Source organism: Cystoisospora suis, assembly GCF_002600585.1.
Source record: "Cystoisospora suis strain Wien I chromosome Unknown contig_913, whole genome shotgun sequence".
Taxonomy (NCBI): domain Eukaryota; phylum Apicomplexa; class Conoidasida; order Eucoccidiorida; family Sarcocystidae; genus Cystoisospora; species Cystoisospora suis.
In genome coordinates this window covers 27,520-48,617 of record NW_027153714.1, presented here as the reverse complement: position 1 = coordinate 48,617, position 21,098 = coordinate 27,520, and the positions used below count along the sequence as shown (strand labels likewise).

At 47.3% G+C, this 21,098-nt stretch overlaps 3 protein-coding genes across 3 annotated transcripts; 1 reads left to right on the top strand and 2 right to left on the bottom strand.

The window, feature by feature from the left end:
• Window positions 1–1,696: 1,696 nt before the first annotated feature.
• Window positions 1,697–2,704, bottom strand: CSUI_002186 (uncharacterized protein). Its single transcript, XM_068062388.1, has one exon. The coding sequence runs from the start codon at window positions 2,193–2,195 to the stop codon at window positions 1,839–1,841; it is 357 nt and encodes a 118-aa protein (XP_067925641.1). The 5' UTR covers window positions 2,196–2,704; the 3' UTR covers window positions 1,697–1,838.
• A 37-nt stretch (window positions 2,705–2,741) lies between these two features.
• Window positions 2,742–14,056, top strand: CSUI_002185 (gpi16 gpi transamidase component protein). The gene is made up of 10 exons (XM_068062387.1): window positions 2,742–4,043; window positions 5,001–5,274; window positions 6,232–6,547; window positions 7,297–7,507; window positions 8,391–8,658; window positions 9,672–9,880; window positions 10,331–10,533; window positions 11,239–11,612; window positions 12,259–12,619; window positions 13,155–14,056. The coding sequence occupies exons 1-8, from the start codon at window positions 3,374–3,376 to the stop codon at window positions 11,419–11,421; spliced, it is 2,334 nt and encodes a 777-aa protein (XP_067925640.1). The 5' UTR covers window positions 2,742–3,373; the 3' UTR covers window positions 11,422–11,612; window positions 12,259–12,619; window positions 13,155–14,056.
• Window positions 14,057–14,398: 342 nt separating this feature from the next.
• Window positions 14,399–20,838, bottom strand: CSUI_002184 (uncharacterized protein). Its single transcript, XM_068062386.1, has one exon. The coding sequence runs from the start codon at window positions 19,178–19,180 to the stop codon at window positions 15,254–15,256; it is 3,927 nt and encodes a 1,308-aa protein (XP_067925639.1). The 5' UTR covers window positions 19,181–20,838; the 3' UTR covers window positions 14,399–15,253.
• Between the last annotated feature and the right edge of the window lie 260 nt (window positions 20,839–21,098).

The following is a 21,098-nucleotide window of genomic DNA, read 5'->3' as shown; positions in this document are numbered from 1 at the left end:
AAAATAGGCCACTATTTAGTGGTGATCGAGGCAGGATTGCAACTTCCTGACAATTTGTGCCTCGTGCTTTAAGGGCACGTCAATGCTCTCATCACAGGAGAGAGCCCGTCCCGGTGCCCGACTTGTGTCAGATGATCGTGCGCTTTGCGCAGACGGAGGCCCGGGCAAGTTCCTCCACGAGGCCCACGCGGTGTGTCCAGAAGAAGATACGATGACAGACGACTCCGACGAGCCAATGGGTGTCAGTGAGACGTTTGCGCTGCCGGCAGAACGGTGGGAGCAGTACGGCCGGCGCCTAGGACATCCCCCTCGGAGTCGCGCCAGAAGACCGCAACAACAGAGGCCCTCACAAGGACAATTTTGGACAAGGAAATGGATTCACATGCTATTACTGCGAGAAGGAAGGACAGATCTACAAGCGAGAGGTACAGGGTTCGCCTCTGACATCCTTTCTACCTTCAGCTACGAACGCGTCTTTCTTCGGCCTGGCGCCTGCTACCTTAGCTAGCTCTAAAGCGTTGGCCAAGTGATCTTCCAGTTCCCAGGTAGCTGACCCGTCTAACCGTCTGACTAAGCACTTTAACCCCTCCCCATTCTGTACTCATCCTATCCGGCGGATTGCTGTGTTTCTGCTCCTCTGCTGAGGTGGTCTGGTCCATTCACTACCGCTTTCGGTAGTGATACGTGGAATCTGGGTGGAGTAGCATAGACGGCGGTAAGTTTGGCCTAGCTGCATTGTTGCCTCTCATGTCTTCTATAGTGAAGGGTCCCTTCCAACATTTTAACGTCTTAGAGCTTCGTCGTCCGGCAGATTTGTTGCCTTTGACCGAGCGTGTTGCCCGACATGAAATTCTACCTGCGGGACCTATCGGCATATCTTCTCTGGTCGGGCTGTGCCTTTTCCAGCTCTCCGGTTCATGCTTGTAACCTGATGCTCGCCTGAAAGGAGAGGGCGGTTCGCTGACTTCAGTCTTAGCCGCACCGTCCAGGTAGTGTTCCTCAGCTGTTACTGCCGACAAGTGAACCACCATCATCCTGCCGTACCCGTATCTGCCGCGTTTAGTCCCAGTCCCGCTTGCACTCTTGATGAGGAGACGGGAAGTCTAAAACTCTCGGTCAAAAGGCTGACCGTGCTGGCTGCTCAAGCGGCGGATGTCGTACTTAGCAACCGACAATAAAACGATGGGGAACCATCCTCTCGTCCTCGAAACTGGTTCTCCGCGATTTGCAAGTGCCTCTGCGTGACTCCGGCTATGTTGTGGATGTGCTAGGCTAGACAGAGATGCTTCGCGCGGAGTTTTGTGTGCTGCGAGCGGTTCGCGCAATGTCGTACACATATCTCCTGTTGCGTGCTGATCAGAGTGTGCTTCGGCTTTTTGCTTGTCATTCGAAGATAGGTCTGCGGTGAGCGATAAAATCGACCTAGCGGGACTGGTGTGATCAACTGCTGGGTCCCTCGCCGGAGGCCTTTCAGCTAGTTTTTGCTGTCTGCACATGAACGGCACCACATGAGAGTAGCATGGCCGACGGTAACTTGCAGCAATGCAGAGCTCAACAGCTTTAGAGCTTGGCTTGATTTGATGTCATTTCCACAAGCTGCGCCACTGGTCAGAAGTAGGGACGGGCAAAGAGTTAGTCGTTGTGTTAGCCCGTAGGGAACGTGTTCGTAAGCAAGGTGGATACGCCTGTGCATGGGGACCATTCGTTGTCGATTCATAGTTTGAAGTTGAGGCAGTGAACACTGACAGAAGTTAACACACACGCTCGGCGTGGAGACACGATGGTGCTCACCTCTGAAACAGCTAACTACACTCTCCGGGGAAGAGAGAGATCAAGTGCTAACGTTCCATCGAATTTCTGGCCTCTTTCTCCTTTCCTTCTGACTGGAGAGTCTTCTCACCGCAAAGACAGGGTTGGAAAAAAAGGATAGACTGGCTAACCTCAATCCCAAGTAATCCGCCCCTGAACGTCAGGTCCAAGGAAGTAAGGTCTAACATCGGAAAAAAGTTCTCATCCCAGTAGGGCGATTTTCTCGGAAAACACACGTGTCCAGAAAAGCGATTCCGCAAGGCAAATATCTCGGCATAGTCTCCTACTAAGAAAAGATTCATCGTCACTGATGAACAGAAACGAGAAAGCCGCCTTTCTAAGAGGGAACCAACTCCGTCGGAAGAGGGGGGGAAGGCATAGCTCATGGATTCGTCGAGTTTTCCTACTGGCCAACTCGGCAGAAAAAAACAAGACACACCAGAGCAAAGGGGTCTTTACAGATAACGAAAGTCGCCTGTGACCCCGAGAACAGGAAGCTATCGCTTCTAACCGCGTCTGAACAAGCTGTGACGCTCCCCTGTCCCGTGCTTAACTCCGCTCATCGGCCCTGGCCTATGAGGAGTCGGGCGCCGCGCAGCCGGTCTGCAGTTTCTCGCAGCAGAGATGCCCATTAACAGACGTCTGCTTCTTGCTGGTCTTTGCCTTCGTTATCATCCTTTCAGGAGTGTGGAATAGAGATCAAAAGAAATGACCCTGAGAGACTTGGACAGGGTTGTCTGCCATGCCTCCTGTCTTCCGCGTCCGCATGAGCTGCCGCCGACCGCGCGGTTCAGCAGAACGAAGACCTGTACCCTTTTATTTATTTACAGCGGAGCGTGCCTGAAGAATCGCCGGGTGCGATATCTCCTTGGACGCGCGACGCCTCCTGGTGTCGAAAAAAAACACGTGAATCGAGGTGGAATTTCCTGGCATGCACACTTCGGCGCCAGTCACAGGATCCGCATGCGCAGGACACTTCATCATCCTGGAGTGCCGAAAGCTCAACCTTCAGGTCGCGAACCTTCGAGACTGCACACATGTTGAATCTCCTTCCCGACGATCGTCTCTTCTCCGCCCTCCCATGCGTAGACGCAATGATGTTCTCAGTACAGGTAGCTACAGGTCTTTCAATACACGTCACTCAAACTGAGGTGTGAGCACACCTGCACTGCACTTCATGGGTCGACACGAATCTCACCAGACAACGGGGCGAGAGTGAAGCCTGTCCTCCTTCCATATCGATTTCCGCTCTCACCTATGGTCGCGGACGCCCTCTGGTAGCCGCAGACACACCGAGAGCCGGTGGTTGAACCAGCTGTCCCGACGTGAGAGTCCGGAGCGTACCCTGACCATAGAGAGGGGCTCAACTCTGTAACACATGAAGGCCTGTAAGCCTCAAAGAGAGAGCGCCACACGTTTCACGCTTGTCCAGTAGAGTTCCGGCTCCAGTATCCTTTGTTTTGTTCTCGAGGGTGTTCCATTTGTTTCACAGTTCTGTTCCTCTTTTTTCTCTTCTCACGTCATACGCGGGCGTGAATCTCCTCCACGCACTCTCTATTACACCATGGAGAGATCTGCAGCTGCGCGTGTCAAGCGTTTCCCGCCTTGTCCTCGATCGGACGGCATGACATCAGATTTTGTCTGCATCACAAGAAATCGGAATTCCCAGAAGAAGGGTTTGGCTGCTTCCAATACGAGCTTTTCTACAGAAGTTGGACAACACGGCCAACGTCTTCCCCCGCTTCATCTGGAATCGTTCAGCACCTGGATGTCGCAAAAGGCCCTGGCAAACAACCCAAGAAAGGAAGGCCGGACTTTTCGTTTCTCCTTGAAACGTTTTTCTCTCTTCTGCTTCTCAAGTCTCTTATATCTCCTATTCAAATGCTCCTTCTTCCCGGCCGATTCTCCCTCAGCACTCAGTGTTGTCGTTTCAGCAGCAACCGCGCGAGCGGCCACTGCCTCATCGGGAACTTCCTCTCCTCAGATATCTAAAAAAGCACCATCAGTGGAGACGAGGAAAGAAGAGGCTCAATCCAAGAGAACAGAGAGGAAAGTGACTGAGGGGTCTTCTATCCATGCAGGAAGACGTCGTAGCGATACTTCGACAGAACATAGAGAGACCTTCCTGAAAGACGGTTTGGATGAATTCACTGAGCATCTCTACTTGCAGGGACAGAAAAAAGAAGGATGGTACTCGGCCACTTTTGAGTTTCAATTCCGTACACAACTCGGTGGTGAGTTTTGAATAGAAGACGTCTCTTGTACAGCCTGTGTCTGGAGAATTGAAGAGCTTGACCACTGAAGAGAAATCGACTTCACTCTCTTCTGTCTTTGCTTTACTCAGTCTGTGGGGGAGGGAGTCGCCTCCCTCGTTTCACCTCCCCTTCATCGAGAAAAGCTTCAGTTGTCGAGTATAAGTATCTTCCTACTTCCAAGTAGATACCTGCATGAGTAGGTGTCAGCGTCCCCATACATAACTGTAGACATGTATCTATGTCGTTACAACATCACGACCACGTATCTTTCACTTATGCTGTCTGCTGGAGCGTGCTCGAACGGAAAGACGTCTGAGATTTTTGAATAGTGAAGCAAGCAACTCTCTTTCTCGGCGTGTCCCGTGATTACTTCATGGGTTCCAGCTGTATTCACCTACAACTAAGTGTCCATACACCTTCCCCGAACATTTTGTTCATCACACTCCCAAATGAACAAAAAGTCTAGCTCTTCTGACTGTAAAGCCATAGTCTCTACATGTCACCTGGCTGTGCATGTCAGCATCGATGTTCCCTATATAGCATTCTACTCACATCTTTCTGTCGAAGCAAACAGCACCTCGACGTGTTGCTTTCCCTTCTGATCGTCCCTGTCAGTTTTCCTTCTCTTTCTTCTACTATCCAAGACCTCTTCAGACACTCAAACTGAAGAGAAACGTAGCAAAGACAATTCGAAAGCCATACTCCTCTTCTTGTTTCTTTTACCCCTCGTTCACATATATCCTCAGTATTTCAGATGGACCTTTGGTGACTGTAGACTTTGCTGAATCACGTGCTCCCGTAGATGGGGCGCTGGCGGTCGCTATCTGTCAGAGCTGTCTAGCTATCGTAGACGTCTCTGGTACTTCCATTCTTCTTCTTTTGCCGTTACACCTGTTCTCCCCTATTTGGATTCTCGCTGTTTTTCCGACATTCCAGCCACCAGGAATAATGATGGAAGCCCAGTCTCTTCACACCATCACTATGATGTATTTCCAAAGGAAATAGGCAAACTCTTGAACGTATCTCCGCCTGTCCCTTCTTCTTCTCCTACTTCTCCTTCCGCTGCTCCATCTATTTTGTTCTTCGATGCGTCGCTGACCCAAGGTCGATGGCCGGAGGAAGCCTGGGGCCCTCCTCCTTCTCCTATAAGACCCCCTGGGGCTGTTCTAAGGGCAGGTCTATCTACAGGGCCGATATATGACACTCAAAGGTCAGCAAGGCTCTCTGTATAACTCTTCTCGCTTCTTGGCTTTCTCTCTTGGCATTGAAAGTAGAAAGGCTTGTCATCTGGCGCATCACATTCGCGAAAGACCTCAGCTATATGTACATATGTATATACATGGGCATATATATATATATATATGTAGATACACATCTACATACATGTATATACTCATGCGCCAGACAGAGAAGTCATGAGAAACCTGAGATTTAGAGATTCCGTTTATGTCTACTTGAGAAACATGAGATGACAAACTGAAACTCTTTCATTCTCTCCGGTGTCTTGAATTGCCTGACAAAGACATATTGGTGTGCATCTTAACTCCTTTGTTCAAGGACACGCGTTTGTGAAAAATGAAAACGCCAATCAAAGGACAACGAAACTGCTTTTCCCTACTTTCGCCCAGCTCTGTCTATCTATCTGATCGACCCCTGATGAGCAGCGCTCTCTTGACGAACGTGCATTCCTATCTCAACCTCCACGACAAGCTACCTCTCCTCTCAGTACAGAATCTTTCATGTTCGTCTCCTCAGGTCTTCATCCTTTCTAGGCATCTCCGTATCCACAGCTCAAGATCCCTCTCTGTATTGCTTGCTTTGTTTCTTTCTGTCTGTCGGAGAGAAATGAACACGGGGTAAATATATAAACGTTTTTCTTCTTCATCTCTCGTCATGCTCTCTGAATCTCCACCCTCTACGTCAAAGGAGCCAACGTGAAGAAACATGTTGAAGAAGATTGATAGAAGGGAGATGATCTGGAGTTTGAGTAGAGATTATGCCTTGAAAATCTCTCCCTGCTGTGCTTTTTTGCCGACAAAGACTGCTATATAGGAGGTTTCTTCTCGCCTACATCTCAAGGATATACAACGTGGAACAGATGCAACTACCTTTGAACGTGTACGCTGTCCTGTTTTACTTCTTGCTCTTCTTGTTGTTCTTCTTTCAGGACTTGGTCGTTGTTGACACATGCTTTAGGAGGGATTCTTTGTACCGCGTTCACAATGTTAAAACATGAGGAGATGCCTTTCTCTTTCTCTCCTTCTTTCCTCTCGGATTCGGATCTTTCTTTCTCTTCGTTTCATGAAAAGAATGGAGACAAATTCCCATCAGAACAGAGATTCAATGGAAACGATTCAGATCATCATGATGATATGCGGACTAGTTCTCCACCGTGGAAGATACGTGTCGCGACTTCTCCTCTTGAGAGTGTGTGTACAGAAAATTTCACGTCTTTACAGAAACTTCTACCCTGCAAAGGAGAGGTACGTCACAATAGTAGGCGATACATTCGGATGTGACTTCCATGGAGTTCATCGTTCTCTTCTAGGTAGTAATCATAGAAGATACCAAAATCGCAACTCATGGAGATGAATGCACACTATCTGTTTCCTCCAGGAGATGACGGGAGGAGAGGAAGAAGACAAAACGCCAAAGCTCAACGTATATGCGTTGTCTTCGTCGCTTTGTTCTTCTTTTCTTCTTCCTTTCTAGCTCTCTTCTCCTTAGGAAACAAAGAAGAGGGATAGCACATACCTCTCCTGTAACTAGCTGAGCGCAAGGGAGAAAGAAACGGGAGAAAGGGTTGTCTAGGCAACTACCCATCCAGGGGCAGCATCTATTTCACCCTCAACATTTCATTCTATCTTCAGTTCTTTCTCTTTCTTTCAATAATTGGCCTGCCTCACTACGTCTTTTATTCCTTTCTTTCTTTCTTTTTCGGAGCAATCTTTTTCTCTCCCCGTTCTCCTTCAGCTGCTGTACCGAAAGGAAGAACGTCGCGACAGGAGCAGAGGAGGCGTAGTGTCTCTCTCTTTTTTTCTTTTTGTTGGGAAATCTTAGGAATTCGAAAACACTTCACACTAGACTTTTCACCTGTTGCTTGGGGTAGGCGAGGATGGATACCCGTATTTGTTTTTCTCTATCTTGCTCTCACAGTTTTTCTCCACATACATGTGTATGCATGCGTTTGCATGTGAATCTGTGCGATGGTGTGTGTGCGGGTGATGTGAAGGCTGGGTTATTGACTCTCGTTCATCCGTTGGTTTTCGCGGCTTCTCCTTTCAAATCTCTTCGTCTGCTTGCTTATACGGAAGACAAAGAAGACGCGAATAGTGAAGCGAACAAGACGCAGAAGTCTTCGGAGAGGTCTCTTGGATCTTCTCAACGACAAGCCACCTTAAGAGCGTTTCTCACCATTGTCCTTCCCATCCCTTCACCGGCTGGTATGCTCCTTCTTTCTTTCTCTCTTTTGACGTATCCTGATGCTCTGAACCCTATGTATGAGCTCCTTGTCTCATGGGTCGGTAGTACGCCCGGAAGCGACTCCACAGTCTCCTTCGCTAAGTCAACCGCTTCTCTGTGGAACCCTAGTTTGCGCGAAGCAGCAGGACTGTCTGGTTTGTGTGAAGACTCCAGTGTCCTTGATGGTGATGAGTACAAAGAGAGGGAGATCTCTAGGTATGTATATGTGAATGTTTATGTATGTATGTATATGTATGTGTGAGTATGTGCATATGTACAGAAGTTCGTACTATATGCGCTTAGTGATGCGTGTGTGGGCTAGAATACTCACGTGTCGGTCGTCTTTTTTACGAGAAAGTTGAACTTACATGTGAGGAAAAGCTGTAAAGGTGAATATACTTGTTCGGAAGAGGACAGGAAGAAGGCACAAACTTCTTTTCATGATGGCGTGTCTATACCTTTCTTTCCACATTCTCCTTGCATATTCTAAGGAGTTCCAGTCTACCCAACAATGAGGTGCCAGACATCTTCTACTGCACGCGAGTACCTCAGGTGTATATTGAAGTGTCAGCGTGTTATCTCCTTACACACTTTCTTTCTTTATCTGGCGCTTCTCAGTTCCTCGGCCGTCTTCTTTCCTCTTCTCGTCTCGCTATCTAGACTTCATTCTCTCCCGGTCCCCGAGGGTACTGACTGTCTACATCTATACGCATACATGTCTGTCAATGTGCATCTTGATATTTGTGTATGAATGCATATGTATGTATTTCAACACGTTGATGTCTCTCGAGGACAGAGGCGTAGTGTGATTAGCCAGCCTCCCATCGCGTTCTATGGGACTGCGACTTCTCTCTGGGCGCGCAGCTCTTTTTAACCTCCCACATCTCTTTCTCTTCGACAAGAATGATATCTTCCATCCTCAGCAGCCTTCTGATCAACGATCTCTCACTTCATTCCGTCCGTGCCCCGCATCGTTGTCATCTCGAGTATATCTAAGACTCTTCCTTGAAGCAGGTCAACCGGGAGAAGAAGGGGCGGAGCTTGAAAATGAGAAAACAACAGAAGATCGGTTTCTCGCCAAGGCCAGAGCAGCCGTACATACAGCTGGTGCCTCGATGTTCGCTGTATACAAGTAAGTATGAAAGCAGCTAGATCACGCTGTCTGAGGGGTGTCTTTACGTGTTTGTTCCCCACCCTAATGTACTCGTCCTTTCTGCTTTGCTTGTGCGGATTGAACGCTTTCCCCCAAATTCATCAGGAAATGGAGGTAAATAGTATGAGAAGCTCTGAAGAGGTGCATGCAGTTTCAAGATAGCACTCTATTCTTCCTTTTCTTCCCCAAGCCTATATGTACACTGCCCTCCGAATCTAGAGGGAAAAGAAAACATACTATCGGTTATAGCTCTCTCCCTATGGTTGCATGTATATAGACAGATAGGTATAGACAGACACCCAGATGGGAAAAAATCTTGCATTGTATGTGTGGCGTCAAATGACAGAAGGCAGATTCAGGAATGGTGAACTTTTCCTCTTCACCGTCGACAGAACCTTCCTTTTACACCGTGTTCTCCTTCATTCCTTCCTGCATATCATATTGACACTAGGCAAAGAAAGAAAGAAAGAAGAGTCTGAAGATTCAATACCTAAGCCGTACCCCAGTACAACTCCGCAGCTTCACTTCTTCATCTTCTGCATCTGTTAAAGATACCCAGAAGTGACTTCCCTACCGGCAGAAAATGACGCTAGCAGGGACGAGGCATATCCGTTCTAAACCAAAGAATCTCTCAAAAAGTCGCACAGAGAAATCAAGCAGAGAAGCCGGTTTTCTTTATCATAGCGCCCAATAGATCCCTCCATTGTGCCTCCTTTCTTTCCTCTTGACGAACCTGAGAATATGGCAGGTGGTGTGATGTAGATACAGCAGGACCTCGCACTTACGAAGAAACTTCTCAGCGTGCTCTCACCTATAGTGCTATTTACCTACAATATCCCTACATTAGGGGGAGTATACAACCCGCTCTTCTCATATGGAAAGCAAGATGCAGATTGTAGTGTCTTGCTTTTCTTTGTCTCTCCACTCCTTCAGCTACCTCTTCGAGACTGGTGTCTTCTATAGCTAGTCTGCGATTGTGTTTGTCTCTATAGAGCATCGCCAACTGAAGGACTGGTTATCTTCGATGCTTTCCCAAGCACACAAGAAACTGAGGAAGGGATGTCTCCCAGTGGGGGAGAAGAGATCTCAGGTGTTGAGGTTTTCGCGGTCCCCGCAGACTATCGAGAGTTGAATCGGCTAGAGATCGAAAGACAGCAGACAGGCAGGGGTCAAGATAGCACGAAACTAGAAAGAATGGAAGGTCAGTGTGATGGGCCGTATCTATTCTTGTGAAGTTGCTGCGGAAGAGCAGACCGGTGTATACCTTCTTTTTTTTCCCCAATGTCTATCTACCTTTAATCTATCTGCCTCTTTACTCTATCTAACTCTTTATTCTATCCATCTATCTATCCATCCCCTTTAGTCTATCTATCTTTCTGTCTTTAATCTATCTATCTATTTATTTATCTATCTATCTCTTCCTTACCCCTATAGTTTTGTAGATGAACGCAGCTTCTCGCTATGTATTCTTCTTCATCAATGCTGACCCGTCAGGAGGATTCCAGTGGGGCCGCGTGCAAAAAACACATGCTTTCCTCTCCTCCTCTTCTCTTTCTCACCAGTCTCTTTCTCTTGTTTTCCTAGATGCCGTCACGTGTACATATACACCTGCCTATCTCTTCTTTTTCATGTCTAAATGTCTTGCGTACAGGTGCTTGGCTTTACGTCTTCTGTAATCATAGCCCCTTCGTCAACCGCACGTTACGTCTCTTCGATCAGATTCCTCCTTTTGTTACTCCTCTCCTTCATACTCTCCGAGCGTCATGGACCCCTTTGCATGCAATCAGACCGTCACGCCATGAGGGGGGAAAGCACTGGATGACGAAGGCAGCAGTGAGACGTCAGTGTAGGGCTGTAAGTGAATGCACATATGACGACGACCTTAGCTGCTCAGATCATCGATATCTGTTCGCAGTTGATTACATTGTCCTCTTCTGATGTATTCTATAAGTACAAGACATAGACAGGATACATGAATATACCTGGGCACACTTGATAGACCCGTAGCTTTCGTGTGAAGTCAGGAGTATGTATAGATATGGATTCACATACACACCAGGCTCTTGCCTCTATATGTACATGTACATATATATGTGTATGTATTTATGTATATGTATACAGATACATACACATAGTTGGACTTCGCATTGTCTGTCACCGTAATGGTGTGGGAACTGATTTGCTATTCGACCACTCAGTTTGCTTTTTCAGAGAGATGGGCTTGGGCACATCCATCTCCGCCTCTTTGTCTTGATCGCCTGTCTGTAAGCTCTACGCTTTCAGATATACATCGCTAGTATACAGGATGTACAGTGATAATTCTCTTTCACGTAAAGGAGAACTACTACGGTACATCATATCTGCACAACAGATACTTCGGGACGCGCTTGTCTCGGACCACATTAGACCTTGTACTCAGGTTCTTAGATATGCGGATGCTACGGACGCATGCCACGTCTCTCTCTCCTCGCCTGCCGTTTGTTCATCCTCTCTGTCTTCCCTTTCTCTATATCCGTCTCTCTTGCCTTTCGTTTTTTGGATGTCTCTCCTCTTCTGAAGGGGAAACAGGGGGGAAGGAGACAGTGCTGCTCTGGAGCGTGCTTACCGTCGAGAAATCAAAATACAGAGGAGGGGGATCGAGGTGATTCTTGGCTTGTTTTCTTTCTCTCTGTCTCTCTCCTTAGCCTTCCCCTTACTCATCACATCCGCGGTTGTCTGGAGCTTCAGTGGCTCGAGCCTTAAGACTCCGCATGCGTGTGCCAGCTGAACGACTTGAGATATCCCCCGTCCTCATGTCTCTATCCTTCTCTCTACCTCCCCGGTGTCAACTTGAATTTAGTCTAGGAATTCAAAAGAAGTTTCTCCCTGGCAGTCGGTTTGCTTTCTCTCCCGATAAGGGTTTAGACGTAGGAGGTGCGATTGTTCTAGACAAGGTAAGGGGGATGGTGTCCCTGGTTCAAGAAGGTGCATAGTGGGATCAGTGCGACTACTGTATATACACCTCAAATAGAGGTATATATATATGTAGAGAACAGGGAATGTAAGCGTACATACATCGAGAGATCTTGTTCCCTGTCTTTGACAACACGAAGAGAGTGGTGTTAGAAAGACAATCTTTATCTCCAGATGCTATATCTCTTCTTTTCAAAATTCAGTGCAAGGTATCGAGCAGATGTGATGTCCCAGGAGGAGAAGAGCACTATGAAGCGACTATAGGCACGTTTCTACAACATGCACACGAAAAAGAAAGATGAATGGCCTCCCATTGTTTTACTTCTGGAGGATAAAGACGAATGTTGAAGCATAGAAGACACGACTTTTTCCCCATGGGTCACGTACCACATGCCTCTGGAAAAACCGGAAGACTGATTCCGCAGTCTTTCAATGATAAAGTTCTCTTCCATGCTCATCTGAAGAAAGTTTCGTTCACCCGTGTGTGTATATGTTCTGTACCTCAATTTCTCAGAAGTACAAATGTAATGAAGGAATTGCATGCGAAGCAGACAGAAACTTGCTCCATCCTTTTCGAGTGTATGTACTCCGTACTTCCTCTGCTTGTGTTGTTTGATGGATTGGCAGTCTTCCGAGGAGTTCATTTGGCCACCTCCTCTTAGGGCCGTTCTACAGGCTTCGTTGACTTGCGACAGCCGTCAATGTGAAGTTCTTTCTCTTCACCCCCCTAGAACTTCTTCTTCTTCATCGGAGAACGAGATAAAGGATAAGGAAGGAAAGAAAAGTGAAACGGGCATGGAGGACAGTCAGCAAGCCGGGAGGGAGATAGAAGATGCCGACAAAGCGGAGAGAGAAGGATCTCAAGAAGAAAGAAACATGAAAATTAATGCAAGTACAGCAGAAGGACTTTACGTAGAAGGAGAAAAGAATTCGTGGACTTGGAGGGTTACGGAAGGCATGATTGTTCATGTTCCTCTTCCTGATTTCAGTGAGCTCAAAAGAAAGAAAGAAAGAAAAACCCGCCTGGGATCACTCGGAAAAATGCTGCTGCGCTTTGTGAGGAGTCATCTTAGTGATGTAACTAGCTCGAGTAGTAAACAGTTCGGAAGGCGCAATGGACGTAGTGCAGCCAGAGCGGATGATGACCTTCTCTTGTGACTTTTTTCGCGTAGAGATAGATAGAGAGATAGACAGTCGCGCCATGAGGGAAAGGAAGCTATGTACCATGTGCATAGAGTATGCAGAAAAGCCCGGGTTCTATGTCTGTCTCTATACCTTCTTCATCCTGGCACTATTTCCTTCCCTGAAGAAATATATGTATATATATCTGCTCTGCCTATGTACGTATGTATCTTTATATGCACAGGAAAGGTTATGAATGTATCTGTATGCATTGTAGACGCGGAGAAAGTCTTTTTTTTAGAAATGGTACTATGCCTCGTATGAAAGGAGGATGAGGAGCTGTTGATGTATCCTCTCTGTCTCTTCAAACTTCTGGTGTGTGTATGTGTGTGTGTACGCAGGTATGCCGTTCAATGTTATAGCTCTCTCAGGCACAGTTATCACTCTCTTCTATGGTCCAATCTTCAGAATCACCTCAATGGAATGGTGAAGAAACATCTCTCTCTCCGTTTTCTCTTTTTTTTCGCCAAGAAGAAGAAAGAACAGTGATATCGAATGACTCTTCATTTCATCAAGTCCATCTATACCTGCTTTCGTGTATATACATAGATGTGTGTAAACATATATGTATATATACGTATATATATATGGGGAGAGAGACGTTGTTATTGTCTTTTTCTTCATTTCCATTTCTTTGTATCTCACCTTCGGTCAAGCAGTAAGTGAGAAGGGGGGGGAAAGCGTATGGAGATCTTTTGAACTACTCAGGGAACGTTTTTTGAATCATGAGAGATTGTGAGCCAGAGGAAGACCTCTCAGGCAGGCCAACGAGGAGGATTGAGAGATAGTGAAGGAGACATGAATTTTTTTTCGCGCCTCGTCTCTCCTTTGTTGTTTTATCAAGGGATTACCATATATCTATACAGCTAGTCATGTATACGGGATCGATCTCACCACTGTGCAATACATGTGATATTGCAATAAGGAAATCGTTTTCATCTCTTCTAGTTTTTCTTTTCTTGACAAGCTACCTTCTATCTTATCTTACGTGACATCTCTCTCTCCCTTTCTACTTTTGAAGAAAATCGAACAGCATGCGTGCGTTACGCCCGTACCCGTCACTGCACCTCCTCTTACCACTCTCTCGCTTTCGATTCTTCCTGTGTAGGTGTGTGTGTATTGTGTATTGGCATGACCGTGATTCTTTATCCTCTTGAATGAATCGTTTTTTCCTTATGGAGGCTTTCTTCACGTCGTGTGAACAAGCTCAGAAAGATCAAAGACAAGAGAAAGCAAATCATCGTGACACTTAGGAATGTTGAAGGGATGAATGGATTTGTTTGTTCTTTCGTCAACGAAAGAAGGAAGTGATCATTTCACAGATTCGACCATACAGCTCCTGCTACCTAGACTGGAGTTGATCGATCAAGCGATCATTCAACTACTTGATTTGAGGGTTTATAGCTGGAGATTTCTCTTTCATTATCATATGCAGAGGCCAAGGGGCTTCGTGCCCCCCTTCACTCGATAAAGAGCGAGAGAGATGTTTTTCAGGTTGACGAAGAAAGACAAGGCCACGTAGGACATCCCTAGAACCATTCTATGAGTGTCGTTATGGATCCGTTACGGCGTACGTTGTGTATACGGTAGAGAATCACCTCAGAAACCCCGGTAATTGAATGGACAAAGAAAAACTCTCGCAATCGTGACACACGCAGCGAACACATATATACATACCTCCGTATACGTATATGGACACAGATGAATCCATCTAATATAGACGTAACTATATCATATACGTCGGTTATATATGCACATATGCACACGTACGGACATGCGTATATGTGAATACATGAGGGAAGAGCCGTCTTATCTGCACGGGAAGTGGAAGATACCCTCAGAGGACGAGCTCCACCGAAAGTGTGACAGGTGAAGCTGCGGGGCGAAGGCTTTTGAGTTGACAAGAGTTGCTGACGCTCGCAACGGAGGAGGCGAATGCAGATCTACGAGGCAGGTGTGCGAGAATACGGATGGTCGGGGGCCTCTCCCCGTGGGCTAAAGTTCCTATTAAGTATTCTAGGGTTTTCACGAATTGAACATTCCCCCTAAAAGATAGCCAAGCGCAGATAGTACCAGTCTAACAGGTGACATGCAGCAGTTATTATGATTGAGAAGCTATTGTTGCCTATGGCTGCGCACACAGAAGGAAAAGAGGAACGAAGCTGCCGCTCTCGTTGACAAGCACGTATCGACACCAAACACCAAGTGCCTTCTTTTTCTCCCGTAGAATCGTACGTACCCCTTGCATTCGAACCTGTATACCAAAGGTGATGGTACATAATTGCCATACAGTGCATGCCTATGTGTGCATAGGTGGACACCTATACATACGTTTAGTCCACGACAACGAGGGCGGGTCACGTATACCACCAACATGCAAGCAACAAGCATCCCATCTCAATTTCGCGTATGAACTTGTGTGTAGCACACGTCATCTCCATCAGACCCAACTATCACTCCCTAGGTTTTGACTTTCTCGGGGTGAATCCATCAGGGCCGTAGTTTCATCAACAGGAGAGAGATGATCCTCATCGAAACTCTCTGTGGAATCCCGTCTCCTCCGGGGACAGATCCAGAAGAGAAGATTCCAGCCTCTCCTTGTAAGTATATTCCATAGTGTGTGGACCTTCCTAGGGCAACGGGGTGGACTAGGAGGAGGAGACGAACAACTGTCGGTTTCGTTTAAGGCTAGGCCCATTCCATTCGTTGGTGAGAAGATCGAAGAACAGGGGGGGTCAGGTGACCTCTCTTGACCCTCGGAGGAAAGAAGGGATGGATACTTAAAAGCCAATCTGTTAACTGCAGGGGGATTGAGCAAGGAAGACGTGTACGGAGGATCTTCATTTCTGTTCTCTGGGTGAATGGTTACAAACAGAAAAGTCTTATCGTTTCTACTGGTATCTTGAGAATCGGTTTGTTCTCCCTCGGGGTCCTCCGATGTTCGGTCACTATTCAGTAGTAGTTGTTCTGCATCTCTCTCTCCTTCTGAAGCAACAGTTTCGTCTGTTCCCCCTTGTTCAAGGTCAATAAACTTCTCTAGATCTTTCATACTCACACTGTTCACAGGAGACAAAAGAAGTAAATCATTCCCACATCGATCAGGACCTCTCGCCGTGGTTCCCGGGGGCTCGACCACCAGACCTTCACCCAATCCGGCAGTCTTCATCTCTGGTGGTCTTACATCGTCCATCAACTGTAGCTGTGTTTTCTGACAGGCTGCATCTTCTCCTCCAGGAGTATCTCGTGATGCTTTCTTCTCATCTTTTCCTGAACATACCATATTACCTGGGTTGTTCTTCTCTGCTTGGGAACTTTCCACTTTCATGGATACCTTACTATCTTGATGGTTGCCTCTAGCTAGGGAGTATTTGGGACCGGTAGAATTGGCATCTTTTTCGTCTATGCCACCTTCCATGTGACAACGATGAAGTAGACTTCTTTCCTCTTCTCTACACTCTGCAATTTCCTCAGCAAGAGATTTCGCTCGGATGATTCGTGGAAGGAGAGAAGTGTTCACCGATCGCACTATCAAGCTCCCGTCATTCTCCCTAGATATCTCAGGACCAAGAGATCGAGAGAGCGTTTTACTGAGGCTGCTCTCCCCTTCCCTCTTCGTGGACGAAGATGGATCATTTGAAGAGCAGGGAGCGAACGGACTCTTTGTCGATGATAATGAAGAGAGATGAGAATAAGACTGGCCTTCGTCACTCTCTGTGTGAGAGGCGAATAAGCTAGCAGTATGTTTTAAGAAAAGCTCTGAAGCGAGAAAGGAAGGAGATTCCTGCTTGTCGTCTGAGGAAGTCTCTTCATTGACTATATATGCGTCACCATCATCTATAAGACACATGGTCTCTAGATCTTCAATAGCCATACTTGTCGATTGCAGTAATAGAGGTGTATTCGAAGGGAGTGAACAAGAATAAGGAATATCCACTACGCCTCGTGATGTTTCGTGCTTTTGTAGAAGTCCATATAAAACATTTCTCTGTTCGTGCGGCTTCTCTTTTCCTCCAGTCACTGATTTCTCTGTGGGGAAGGGGGGAATAATCCCTTCTTCTCCTTTATCGGCTGTCTGAAGTTGATCGCCTTCTTCTCTCTTTAGAGGGAGACTATGACTGTGATGAAGAACTTGGTCTAGTTCCTTCTCGAGTGTCGCTTCTCCTTCTTTGTTATATCCATCACTTCTTCTTCTGGCCTGGGCCTTCAACTTCATGACTTGATCTCTCAGTCGTTGTGCTGACACTTGTAGTTCGGCTTTCTCTTTCTGTAAGGCTGCGAGCTCAGCTTTGAAAGTATCCCTTTCTTCATTCAATTTCTTCATCCATGCGGAATCCCGCTCTTTACTCCTCTGTTTAGCCGTTTTCTCCCCTTCACCAAGTCTCTCCGTTAAATCCCTGACTTTCGCTTCCAGCCTTTCCCGCTGTTCTCGCTCTTTTGCCTGTCTCTCACGGGCTGTTTCTGCTTGCCAAGTCAAAGCTTTGGCTTCCTCAGTCCGCGCTGACAGCTCTTGTTCGGAAGCTTCGACAAGTAAGGTTTTATCTCGAAGTTCTCTTCTTAGTTCCGCCATCTCTCGCTGTAAGCGGCTTACCTCTTCCACATGTCGAGCTGTGGTCAGTTCATAGAAATCTTCTTCCTCTGACTCTCTCTGTCGATGCAAATCAAGTAATAGCTTTGCTCGGAAAGATTCCCCTCCTCTTCGGCGTTTACAAAAAGTAGGACAAGGAGACGAGGGAGTCATGTCTTTAGATGCGCTTGACGGAGACCCACTAATAGGAGACAAAGCGGGTGATGTCGTAGAGCAATCTTGGCTGGAGACCGTACGAACACGAGAGGAGTAAGCACATGAGAGGTGGCTTGGATTTGCGCGAGAGGAATACCTGCTGAGCAGCAGGTCACTCTTGGTTTCTTTATCCGTTTTCAGATTTAAGCACGTCGTCCCTAAACGCCTTGGAGACATGGGACAAAGAGATAAAGGGAGAGCTAAGGATGGTGAAGAGACAGAGCGGTGATGCTGATTTGCAGCCTCAAGGAAGCTCTCGTCTTCCAGGCATGGAATGGTGCCATGTAACTCGGGTTTTGCGTATAACGATCTTCGAGAGCCGACGTTATCTGCGAGAGGGGAGGGTACCCCATGACTGTATGCCGAGAGACTACTAGGGCGTCGACGCAGCAGACTTCCCAGACGGCGAGATGGAGATGTACAGCGTGAGGTAGAAGGAGACAGAGGCCGAGGAGAAGAGATGGTGCGTTCGTAAGGAAGGCGTGAATGTCCTTCATCTGTACCTTTAGACAAGCAAGCCCCCCTATCATCAGGTGAGTTGAATGGCTGAGACCCGTCTTCAGCAGACGAAAGAGAGGTTTCATGAGGAGATAAAGAAGAACAAGGAGAAGAGAACGACCGCCTCGAGTCACCAGTATGGTTGGGATAACGAAGGGACTCGTGTAACCCCCGTTGAATAAGATGATGCTTTCCTTCTGCAGAAAGAGAGGCATCGTCAGACGTTGAATGTGACTCATGATGAGAGAGAAGCTTCTTCTCTTCTGTTCTCCATGGAGGAGAGAGAGAAGAAGGCACACAGGAAGAACGAGGTAGTGGTGGTTCCATTACCTGGTACGACGAGGTGTCTCCACTACTTCTCGACCTCACAAGCTTCCTGAGCTCTTTCAACCGAAGAGAGGACCGAGGAAACGGCATAAGACACCGAGGCGTATCTGGAAGACACGCCGCAGACATGCGATCACTGTCCTTCGTTACTGTATCTACTCCATGACGAAGTTGCTTGCTTTCTTCGCCTTGTACAGTTGTCATATGTGACGGAGTTTGCTTAGCTCTGTTCTCTGTGGATAGCAGCAATTCTCCCTTTAGTTGTGCAGTGGCGACGGGCAGGATTTTCTTGACTTCTGACTGCTTTCTTTCGTCTTTGATCTCTTCGTCTAGTTCAGGAGAAGAAGATTCTCCCCTCTGTTGTCTAAGAAAGTGAGAGTTCGTCTCATCTTCCTCGCCCTTCTCAGAGCCACTCGTTCTATCGTCTGTCGATGGCCCACTCCAGGCATAGAACGAGCCCCCCGTCGCTTCACAGTCCCCCACATAACCTGAGGTAGTCGAGCGAGATGAAATGGTTAATGACGATCTTCTTGAGAATAGAACACAGGAATTCTCTTTATTCTCACTTTTTTCTAGGAAACCAGAAGAAAACTCCGCCGGTCTCTTCTTGGTCAAATCTGTTTGGTCCTTCTTTTGCATTACTGTCTGGTCTACCTTCGTATCTTCCATGGTTTCTTCTTTGCTACGCCGAAGCGCTTCTTCTCCTTCCATCGTGACTTCGGCTATGTCCGTGAGTTCTCTCTTCACTTGGTTAGTGTTCATACGTCATATGATGGATGATTTCTGCCGCCCAAGCTGTAAAGTAATCTTTACTTTATGAAAATCTCCCACTGATGTACATGAGCCCTACACGCAGAACAAGACGTAGATCTCCTTATTTGAAGGGAAGTCTGGTGGCCCGCCTAATCCTGCTGTCCTCGTATATCAGGAGGGCCAAGAAGATCAGAGAGAGTAAAAGAAAGAGGAACGGAGAACTTTCTCTTTTTGATAGGACGGGAGACGACGGAGAGAAAGGCGAACAATTACAGATTGCTACAAACAGAGGAACTCACGTAACGAGAAAGAGAGATCAACTCGATTGAGATGTCGCGAAGCTGAAGTCTCCTGTTTGGACAACAACCGAAGATTACATGGAGACCCATGGGAAAAGATGACTGAGCCATAGAAGGCTGTCATATCTGCTCTTCCGGTGAGGTGTTGTCTGGCTCAAATGATGTCCCCGTTTAGGCAAGACCTCCGAAAAGGATTCATACACATAGGATTCGCTATCGTCTGAGTAAATTAGATACGCATAGGAGGCAGGGGGAGGGAGTATATATGCATGGACATAGGAATTTCATATATATATATATAGCTATATGGACCACGGGAGTCAGCTCTCTTAGGTAGTACGTTCCGTCTGACGATATGACGTGTATCTGTATGAAACAAGGGGCGCAGGATGCACACACCCTACCTTCACCGAGAAGACGCGCGAGCAACCGGCGACACCGTATTAAAACAAGGGAAGCTGGGGGGATGCAAAAACCAAAGAGGAGAGTGTGAAGTTACATTTCTCTGTGCCGGGGAAGAAACGCGAAACAGCCGAGTCCGCTGGAACTCTTGGGACCGCCATCGCTAAGAAAGAAGGAAGATTGTAGTTGGATCATGCTAGAGAAAAAGTAGGCGAAGGTAATTGTGAAAAATATCTGTCGAGTCACGGCTTGAGAGAGGCCCGCCGGCGTCAACTAACTCTCCTGTTCTCAACCGTGGAATGGGACAGCTAGCCGGAAACCCCCGAGGACACATGAACAATTCGCAACAGAGGTTAGGTGTTTCCAACTTGAACGCCAAACTAGCATAAGCACCGGGAGAAAATAAAAACAACAGATGAAAAGAGAGATCAGAGCTCCCGTTCTTTCCGTGGTTTTGTCCTTTTCAGTTTCGCAGATGTGTTGAGCGAAGCTGTGTGTGTCTACGGCCCATGACAGCATGGCTAGTTGCTTCGGACGCACGGAAAATGCTGACAAAGATCCTCTTCTAACTTTTCAGATCTGATCAAAAAGATGCAATATATCACAAGGAAATCGCTCTGTGACGGTGATGCAAACCACGCAAAAACTGGATTGAAAGGGCCGTCCATGGGACTGAGGTAGACCGACGCAAAGAACGCGGGAGCGGGCGGCGGGGAGGCGAGGGAGGTGGGAAGTACGCGGAGGCGATGGGGCTTGTCTTGACTGAAGGGTAACGAGAGCATGCGTTTCACGTTTGATTCTCCACTTGCAGTTGGACTCGCATCTACTAAAGATTTTGCGGCAAGGTCGAAAACGACGTAAAAGAGTGAGAACAAGAAGGGACGGTAGTGCGGAAAGGCGGGAGATACCTTCTACCCCTGCGATAGATGTAACCCGACACGAGAGCACGCCCCAGACGCGATGGGGAATTACTGAGCGTGGGACAGCACCACAAGAGAACGTTGGCTTTTTCCTGGCCAAGGTTGTTGCCGAAGAGTCAAACGTCCACATAAGGGCGAGAACTTCAAGTTATGAGACAACACGCGCGACTAGAGAAGCTTCGACGCACTGGAGCCGATAGTCGCTCGACGCTTGGAGTCTCCCACCTCTTGTTTCCCGTACCCTCGATTTGCTTTCTTTGTCGGACAGTCGACTCATCGTCCCCTTGCTTTTCCTTGGCCTTGCTC

Bases quoted from the DNA above. Each gene is read 5' to 3' on its own strand.
- CSUI_002184 (XM_068062386.1), bottom strand. From the start codon at position 19,180: ATGAACACTAACCAAGTGAAGAGAGAACTCACGGACATAGCCGAAGTC.
- CSUI_002185 (XM_068062387.1), top strand. From the start codon at position 3,374: ATGGAGAGATCTGCAGCTGCGCGTGTCAAGCGTTTCCCGCCTTGTCCT. The intron at 4,044-5,000 runs GTGAGTTTTGAA...CCGACATTCCAG, and splicing joins ATTCCGTACACAACTCGGTG to CCACCAGGAATAATGATGGA. The intron at 9,881-10,330 runs GTCAGTGTGATG...TCTTGCGTACAG, and splicing joins GAAACTAGAAAGAATGGAAG to GTGCTTGGCTTTACGTCTTC.
- CSUI_002186 (XM_068062388.1), bottom strand. From the start codon at position 2,195: ATGAGCTATGCCTTCCCCCCCTCTTCCGACGGAGTTGGTTCCCTCTTA.